The following is a 10,460-nucleotide window of genomic DNA, read 5'->3' on the forward strand; positions in this document are numbered from 1 at the left end:
AGTGTGCCTGCTATTCCATAACAACAAATGTGCCACAAATGGCACGCGTGCCGCAGTTTGGCCATCCATGCCTTAGGGTATACCGGCGGTAATCGGAGCTATATTTGACGTTGAAGAGCTGCAGCGTAATTGAAAGTTGCGATCTGTGAGGTAAGAATCAATTAGAAGAAGAGCGGTGTGGATAAGAATTTTCGAAGTTTATATAGTAGTCCTTCGTGTCATACTCGGTCGAAGGCTTTAGATATCTCTAAGAAAACAGCCGTACAGTAACATTTTTTCTGGAGTGATGTGCTAATAGCATCAACTACTTTATATGCTTGATGTATTGTACTATGTTTAGCTCTGAAGCCGGGAGTATATTGGTCGCGAGTATATATGGGGATAAGTGTTTAAGAATAAGTCTTTCACACATTTTTGAAAGGTAGGACAAGAGATTAATTGGTCTGAACGAGATTGGGATATCTGGTGGTTTTTCGGGCTTGGTAAATATAACTATTTGTGAGAATTTCCAGCTTAGTGGTAAATATGACAGTCTTATGATTGCGTTGTATATATAGGTTAGGAACACTATAGCCTTTTTTGGTAGCCATCTAGCGACTTCAGCTGTTATAAAATAGAAGCCAGGAGATTTCTTACGAGAGTACTTATTTATAATATTTTTAACTTCATTTGGTGTAAAGTATTTTATAGGGCAAGCATATGGCAGTGGAGAGTTTAGATATATTTTAAAATTTTCTTTATGTTGTGGGTTAAGAATGTCATTGTGTGGTTTAAAAGTTTTAGAAATATAGGACTGGAATACTATGGCTTTTTCGTCATCTGTGATAGCTAATGTATTGTCAGCATTTTTTAGTGGACACGAAGGAATTTATATTTTAGCATACGCTTAGTTTCTTTCCAAAGACTACCATCTTTATTAGACAGTGATTGTAATTTTTGATTGAATGTATTTGTTTTATATTTGGCTAGAACCTTTTTTAACGAATTGGCTTGTTTATTATATGCTGATTTGTGAGATGGGAGCCGGGAGGATTGATACCTTGCTCTGACTCTGCGTTTTTCGACTATTAAACTCTGAATTTGTTCAGGGATTAGGTGGGAATTTGAGTGTGAGTTTTGAGGTTCAATTAATTTAGTAGTTGCCTAGTTGCCGGGGCAGTTGATTGTATAAGTATGGTTAAATTATTTACCGCATCATCTATACCAAATTTAGATTTTAGTTTGATTTTGAGATTTACTTGTTCATTCATTATATTTTGAAATTGAAAACGATTAGTTAGAGAATAAAATAATTTAGGTGCTTTCGTTCGAATTAATGGGGTCGCAGAGATATTAAGTAGTACTGAGGAGTGATCTGAATTTCAATCTAATATATTATTAACAGAACAATGTAAATTTCTGGGTATTTATGTAACAAAGATATCTAAAATATCAGATTTTTTTCTAATGGAAGAAGGCCAGTACGTTGGTTTAGGTGGAGAAAGTATAATAAAATTTTTTATATTGATAAAATTATGTAAGACGATGCCACGAAGATAATTTGCGCGGCAGCCCCAAGCGTGATGCTTGGCATTAAAGTCCCCTCCTATACTAAAATTATTTTAATTTATATTAAAAAAGTTAGTAAAGATAATATTCGTGATATTGTGTCGGGGAGGAGAATAGAAGGCACCTAAGGTGATTGGAATACGATTAAGTTTTGACATTATCAAACACTGTATATGGTCATGACAGCAGTTGGGAAGTGGTTGAAAAAGAGTATTGGATTTAATGAAAATCGCTACACCGCCATGTGCAGTATTGTTCGGATGGTTAACTTTCTGTAAAATGTACCCAGGTATATGAAAATTTGAATATTTAGTATAACGCGTTTCAGTAATTAGAGCGATGTCTATTCGTCTACGATATAATACATTTTGTAATTCGTTAATATGGTTTTTGAGACAGTTTGCATTAAATTGTAAAAATTAGAAGCAATTTGTTGGTGGATAAATTATTCGTTTTTTTATCTACTAAGTTGGAAATAACTTTAGTAAGTAAAGAAATCAATGGGTTAATTAAGAGTTTAAAATCATTTAAGAAGCTTGATATTTGTGTATTAATATCTGGAGCTGGTAGAGAAGTATTTTGAGGGGGAGGTTGATTCTGAGTGGCTTGAGCATACGTTTGAGATTGAGTTGGATAATGATAATTACCGGGCGGAGTATAATTTAATGAGTGGTTGTCTTTTACATTATTAGGCTTAAACTAAGATTAGATATGTTATGGTTATTTGAATTTAGTTTCTCACGAGACTGAAGATCTTTATAAGTTGAACAGCCCTTATAGTTCGCCGGATGATTGCCAGAGTAAAGGGCGCATCTCATAGGATCTTGACGTGAATTCGGGTAGGCAGATGAATGATGATTGTTTCCGTGGCGGACGCAGCGAGACATATATATGTAATAGGATTTCGTATGACCGTAAGCTTGGCAACTATGACATTGGCTAATGATCTTTGGCTTGTGAGGCTCTTAAATTTTAATTTTTGTATGTAATAAGGATTCTAGTTTATATATACCTTGTGAAAAGTCTGTGGGTTCAAGGTCAATGAATTACTTGGGTAACTTGCCTTACTGCGAATAATCGTACTTCCTGTTTGCTTTTGATTAAAGGTTTCGGAGTATAGGGATGTAGATTACGCAAGAATACGTGGGTTGGCTTTTCCTCACTGAATTGAAAGGTATGAGACTCGGCTTTTTCTTCTATCAGAAAATGCACTACAGTTCTATAAATGTCAAAAAAATTATCGACGCCTATCAAATCAATTAATGCAGTATATAAGCCAGGAAAATCTTCAACTCTTTTAATAAATATTGAAGGGGTGGTTTGATTGTAGGGTGATCCGAAGCTGAAATGAAGGGTTGTGGTTCGTCAATGATGATTTTTTCATGGGTTGTTTCAGATGGTCAACATATATCAAATCTGTTTGGTGTAGAGAACAGTTTTTTTTTGTTTTTACTGGTATATGCTTGTGAAGATGTTGGGGGCTCAGAATTTGAGGAAATAGACAGATTTATTATTTTTATTTCAGTCCAATTACCACTTGTTGCGGTATTATGTGGTGTAGTCATTGTTAAATTTAACTTAGTATTCGGAGGTTGTTTATCGTCTTATCACCTTAGTTGTATTGGATATCATTACATTAATTAGAGATTAAAATAATTGTCGTAAATCAATTTTAATTTTAGTTTTTAAATAAGATAGGAACGGCGAACGCGAAACGCCTAATCTAATCGCAGGTCCAGTCAAAAGATCACCGCGTATCGGTGCCTTGAAAGTGATATAATTATATACTATACACTGTACGCACTTATGATTATAAAATCGGGTATTCGTTATAATACGAGAGTTAATAGAGTTGAGCTGCTGACGCAGGGCTTAAGTATTCAAAAAACCACGTCGAATGGTAGAAGAAACGAAAAATTTGGCACAGATTAGACGTAACAGTTCGAACATGTTTTGGAACTACAATAAGCGTGTGCGTACAGTACGACTGTCCGCGCGTGACACATTTAATTTTAATTAAAATTTACCAATTTTATCGTAAATTTTTCTAAGGGGCGTACATTTTGTAGACTTATAATTAGCTTTCCTTTTGATTTTCAAACTTTCCAATTAAATTAAAATTGTATTCATGTAAAATGAAAAGTATTTTACTAAATATATTTAAGATTTAATTTATATTATATTTATATACATAAATGCCATAAAGAATATTTTAGACAAGTATATATATATATAAATATACTTTACTTAAACTTAAGTTAAACCTAGTTTAAGAATTAAAATACTTTAAATACCACATAATAATTAAAAAATGTTCAAAAGTTTATTTTACTACCAACATCTCTATTTTATAAGAAGTTGTATACCATCGTAACTAGATGTCACTACTGTCAATGCGTATATTTGTTTTTCGTGTGCAAAACGGTCCAGTAATATACAGTCCGAGTGAATACGATACGGTTTTTTTTAAATTCCAAGTTTTTACGGTCTGCGATAATACGGTTCACAGATAATTATTTTCGGATTTATACAGTCCAAGACTATACGTTCCAGATAAATATTTTTTCCGCAAAAATACGATCCGGGCATATACTGTCCGTGTAAATATGGTCTGAACATACACATTTCGAAATTCAACGGTCCATGCGAATACATTCCTAGATGTAAATAAATAGATAAAGTACAATATTTGCATACATACAAAACCAAAAAATAAACATAAAAAGTATAAAACATATATAAATAAAATATTAAAAATAATAATAATAAATTTTTACAGATTTTAAATTCAACATTTAAGTCTTAGGAATAAATATAGGAATAATTTCAATTAATAGTCTTTAATCTAAATTACTTATATACTATAACTGTTGAAATAAATTATAATGAAAAATTAAAAATTCAATATATATTTTCTATTATATATAACAATTAATCATTATAAATTTACTTAATACATAAAAACAAACTATAAAAAAGTGAATGGTATTACTTACAATATATATCTAACCTTAACAAATAGGTATCTAAAAATTAAAAAATTCTTTTCAAACATTTTAAAACTATTATTTTGAATACATTATAAGTTGAACATTTATTTGACTGTTTTCTTTTAGTGTGTATGCCTTATCGTTATTGTCGTCAAATAACTGCAAAATGTTCATTGGATTTCTGTAGGTATGAGCATGATATCATTGTATGTGAAGTTACATCTTGCTGGTTGTCTGGTGTTGTATCAGAGCCTGTTCTAGCATACCTACCTATACGATACCTATCGTGGCAGTTATTATAGGTTCTTCATATTATATTTATTATTATTAATTATATTTTATAAAAATTAATAACAAATTAACTAATTAGCAATGAGTACTGGCGGACTTACGCGGAACAGACAGAGACCATGGATGACGAAGAAATAGTAGGCAGACCCAAAATCGACATTGTCTCAGGATGGGCAATTACGGTTGAGTGAGTTGATGTCAACGATTGTACGGCTCTCAGTCACACATTTGTGACCAGAATAATAATATAAAAACAATAAGAAACTCACTCAACTCTTGTAGACGTAGTCGTTTTATTTTATTTTGTATAATACCCAATAGTTATAGTATAATAAGTGTTCGCGTCGCAATAACAACGAGACACAACGATAAATTTGATATAATATTATAGGTATATGTAATGATGATATATAATTTTACAGGAGTTTTTCGACTCAACAAAAAGAGGAGGTGCTATAAGTGCGACCGTATATAAACGATATTTAAAAAGAATAATATACAACAAAAAAGGGCGTTGGCCGCCGCAGAATAATAACAATAAGAATAATCAGTAATACGAATGATATGAAAAAATATGATAATAAAACATATGCGGCAAAAGGCCGATCAATAATTGTTTTACAGAAAAGTACATAAACAAAGATAATAAATAACAACAATATTCAAATTATAATATTTACACGATTACAAGAACGGAGTGGAGTATGGGGAGGAAACAAGGTAATTAATGACGGTGTCATCGTCGCACATAAGCGATAAGCAATATGTTTGGCGCGAACAACTACTGAATACAATTAAATTTTATTCCTGAATTTCAACCTGACTACCACTTGATTTATTATCTGATATTTCAGGGTTGTATGACTTAATACGATTAATCCTTAATTTGTGAATTATTATGCTAATTGACATAGCAAAAAAAAATATTTTTTTTTTCACTGCCTACGGCATCTTTATTTAAACGACCGAGTTTTTATAAATACAATACATTATGTGTAGTACAACATGATAATTTTTTAAGTAATAGTATAATGATAATAATGAATTACCTAAATATATATATATTATACAGTGGCGTGCGGTGATATTTTATGTTGGGTAAGCGCTAAAATAAAATTTCAAGTTAAAACAAAAAAAGGTATTTTATTAATAAAAAATAAAAATTACAATCTAAAATTTATTTATAAACAAAATCTATTCGTCTTTCTTGTTTAATAAATTCGTTAATAACTTTATCATAAAATTCTGGATGATTTTTTTCTTTGTGCAGGAGTTCCTTTTCGATTGAAATTAATGATAATTAACTTAGTCTTTCTTGCCCTTGTGTAGATCTTTGATACGATTTGATACGTTTTAATGCCGAAAAAGAACGTTCAACTGAAGCTGTTGTACTGGGAATAGTTAAAATTAGTTGACTGAGTTTAAATACTTCTTGGAACGCCGATATTAAATCATTCATCTTAATTTTTTTGACTAAATCATATGGATTAGTATTTAAAAATTCTTTAGATTTGTATAATACAATTAATTCATTGCGAAATCTAATAAAATCAAATATTTCTCCAAAATTTGATTCTTGCAAGTTTTCTAGAGCAGAATTTGGAAATTCGTTCGTGTAGTTTGAATATTTACTTGGGTCAATTAATGATAAAAATTCAAATTTATTTAAAGAACCAAATCGCGCTTGCAAATTTGTCAATATGTTATCAAATATTTCATTAAAAAGTACTTTGTAAAAGGTTTTTGAGTCACGAATTTTACGCTGTAGTTCAAAATCGCCTTTATCTGATAAAACTGTCTCCCATAATTTTTCAAATAGATTTAACCTATAATTTTGCAGTTAACATTCTTAACATCGTTTCTTCAATTTTTTTCATACAGTATAAAATATCTAAACGTTTAGTTTGTAATACTTCACATAAAATATCAGTCAAACTAAATATTTTACTAAATACTATTAGCAAAAAGTATGTTTGTCGACTATCTAAAAAATTGATGAACCCTTGAGATAATACTATCGCTTCATTATCCCAATCATTAGAATTATCTAATACGTGTTAAAAAAACTCTATGAAATATGAATTGTATTCGTGAACTGTATTTACTAAGCGAGAAGAAAAATTCCATCTAGTCGGCGCATTTTTTTTCTTGTAAAATTAGATAAAGCATGTGTACGTTTGGAAGATTTAGTAAAAAATGATCCCATACCAGTTAGTGTTTGAAAAAAAATCTTACAGTCTTTTATATTTGATGCTGATTGTGAAAGTACAAGATTTAATGAATGGCTAAAACAATGGACAAATAATGCTTTTGGGTAGAGCTCCTTTACTTTAACTTGTAGTCCTCCAACATGATCAGTCATAACGGCCGCTCCGTCATAAATTTGAGCTACTAATTTATGTTTTAATTCATACCTATTAACTATATCAATTACGTGTTTCAATAAACTATCTGCTGATCTATCAGCACTATACTCTATTCCAACTAAGAGGGAACCGCTTTCGCGCACGCAGACTGAGCCGCCGATCATTGTCTGACCCCCCTGGTGACGGCTAGGCGTTCTGTCATTGGTCGATAGTCATCGCCGGTCGTCGTAAGTTGTCGACCGCCGTGCATACAGAGAATCATAAAAACATAGCTGTTTTCGCGATTAATTACTATACAACACTTATTTTGAATTTTTATCATAAATCAAACTACAGTGAAAACTCTTTATAACGCATATGAAGGGACCAAGAGATTTCTTTCGTTAAAGAGAGTTTTCGTAATAGAGAGAGTTTAAAAAAAAAACAAAATTGTTGTTAGAAATTTCGTCGATAATAAAATGAATATATTATTCGATATCGATAATAATGCGGTATTATTACGATATTAAAAGTAGATAATGAAAGAATGTAATCGTTCTTGGAAATTTCAGCATTTTTGCCGATTATTTTTATAATTTATAATACTTAACAGGTAAATTGTGTTATGAAACATACAATATTGTTTCGTTATTGAGAGTGACTATATGTTATAGAGAACGAGTTTACTAATGTGTTATAAAGCAAACCAACCATTATTATCTAATATTTACGTTTTATAGAGTTTTTCGTTGTAAAAAGTTTCGTTATAAAGAGTTTTCACTGTATATTATATACAAACACATAAACATAAAATATTGTAAATTAAATTGTTTTATTGCTTAAATAATAAATTTAATATAATAGGTATAAAACAAATACAATTTTTTTAAAAATACAAATAAAAAAAAAGTACACGTAAATATAATATAATACAAATACAATATTTTAAAAATACACACGTCAATATAATATAATACAAATACAGTATTTTAAAAATACACAAGTCAATATAATAAAATATAAATAAAAAAATAAAAAAATACACACGTCAATATAATAGAATAAAAATTTAAAAAAATTAGTCAGATTCAGTGCCGAGGGAGTCGTCTGATGATGTATCTCCGATTGTCAAAGTTACTGACTCCAACTCTGCAGACAATACTTCATCTACGACGAAGTCGATTTCCCAAAATTTATCCTCTTCTTTCTTCGTGTGACTAATAAAATTCTTCCACATGTCTGCATCCACGCGTTTGACGCCCTCAATTAATACATTTTTGACATCGTGTAATTTATAGGTCTTATTGTTCATCCGTACGTAATTTTTAACGGATGACTAAGCCAACTCTATTGGATTGAGCTCACAGTGATATGGAGGTAGTCTTAGTATATTACGGTTATGTTTTTTTGCCAATTCGTCAATTACGTATTTCTGGTGTTGTGGCTTGATCCTTTTCACAATTTGAAGAAGTTGTGGTATACACATAGGTCTGTCTATAACCTCGCCTTTATCCTCCAGCCATTTTATTATATCACCTTTCTTGGTTTGCGACGTAGGTGCTTTATCAAGCTTCACAGAATGATATGACGCATTGTCCATGATGATAACACAGTTCTCTTTTAAACGAGGCAGTACACCCTCCATCCATTCGTAAAATGTATCCCCATTCATTTCGTTATGGTAATCTCTAGTGTTTTTTTTCGATTCGAAGCACAACAATGCGCCGGGGACAAACCCATCTTCCGAACCTATATTCAGGACAATAAGGCGTTTACCTTTTTCTGAAGGATTTACGGCACCAGTTGACAGACCTTGTAGGAATGCGTCTCGGGGTGATTTAATTGTAGTATCGATCCATGTTTTGCTGGTACATTCACCAGCATTAACCCAGGTCTCGTCCAGATAATATAAATGTCGACCCTCATTTCAGTATTCACGCAATTGTTCAAGAAACCATCTACGCCAACACACAATTTCGGTTTTTTCAGTCAGTGCACTATTTCGACTACGTTTGCTGTACTTAAAATCCATTTCTTTCAAAAGCCTAAAAAGATTTGTCCTTGAAATAATAGGTAAAGAGTCGTCATCGGAAACTACTTGAAATATTTTGTCGACCGTAGGAATTTCACGTTTGAACCAAAAACTATGTACATGCCTACGAACCACATTTCTCTCAAACTCCTCAAATGTATCGAGGAAGGATGTCTTAACACGTTTTTTGCAAGGAGATATTACTTTTTTAGTGTTGTTGTATTCTGTAATTGTGGTCGAAATTGTCGTTGCTCCAATGCCCAATTCTTTAGAAAGTTCTTGTCGGATAATTCTTAAAGACTTTGTTGGATCGGAATTCATTTTTGACTTGTACGCATTGATTATTATTTGTCTCTTGCCAGAATCTACTCTCTGAAATTGTAACAAAAATTATTATGATAAAACCAGCGTATTAAATTAAAAAATCATTCATTAAAAAAATGTTCTTACCTTTCCTGATGGATTTTTTTTTACTGGAGACTTGCCTACAGCTTGTTCTTGGTCCATGGTAATTATTTAATAAAAAATATATGAACAAAAAAAATAATTCACTACGGAAAATGATAGCTAAACTAATAAATGACGGCGGTAAATACAAAAGTGAACATGTGCGCGCGAGTGGAATCAAACAAGTGATAGTGTGTTAATACAGCTCACTACGTAGGCAGCTGCAGTTTCGTGACGGCCCACACCAACGTTCGCGGCTGGGCCCGTCTTGTGGTGGGGATGCGTGAACAAAACGAGTTTTGGTCGGCCGAGTGGTTTCCTCTTAGATGGAATAGAGTTTAACATCGACAAATGAGATAAAACGTTCATGTGCTTCCCCGGTTTCATGATGAATATACCTTAAAGTTGTTGATAATTGAGACAGATTTGTTATGTCTGAAGTTTCATCTAATAATATTGCAACAAAATTAGTATTTTTTATTTCTGATTCAATGGACGTTGATATGATGTTGCTAACTGAGCAAATAAGATCATTTTGAATTCTATTGGATGTACCACGGAATATTTTTGATGTTTCTAAATGCACGTTTAAAATAGAATCATAAGATGATAATAAATTTAAATAACCGAGGAAATTTCCCTGGTTGAAAGAATTAACTCTTTCATTGTGACCACGAAATGGTAATTCGTGGATCGCCAAAAAACAAACACAATCAATAAAACGTTTTAAAACGTCTTTATTTTTTTTTTACCAATTCATTATGGCGTATTACATCTGAACGTCTTTGTTCATCAAGCTGCAAATCA

General features: G+C 31.6%; 1 protein-coding gene across 1 annotated transcript; it reads right to left on the bottom strand.

Moving 5' to 3' along the window:
• Positions 1-8,510: 8,510 nt before the first annotated feature.
• LOC113557623 lies at positions 8,511-9,713 on the bottom strand. The gene is made up of 3 exons (XM_026963190.1): positions 9,657-9,713; positions 9,147-9,578; positions 8,511-9,095 (listed from the first exon to the last, which is right to left on the bottom strand). Exons 1-3 carry the CDS (start codon positions 9,711-9,713, stop codon positions 8,511-8,513), a joined length of 1,074 nt encoding a protein of 357 aa, XP_026818991.1.
• Between the last annotated feature and the right edge of the window lie 747 nt (positions 9,714-10,460).

Source organism: Rhopalosiphum maidis, chromosome 3 (assembly GCF_003676215.2).
Source record: "Rhopalosiphum maidis isolate BTI-1 chromosome 3, ASM367621v3, whole genome shotgun sequence".
Taxonomy (NCBI): domain Eukaryota; kingdom Metazoa; phylum Arthropoda; class Insecta; order Hemiptera; family Aphididae; genus Rhopalosiphum; species Rhopalosiphum maidis.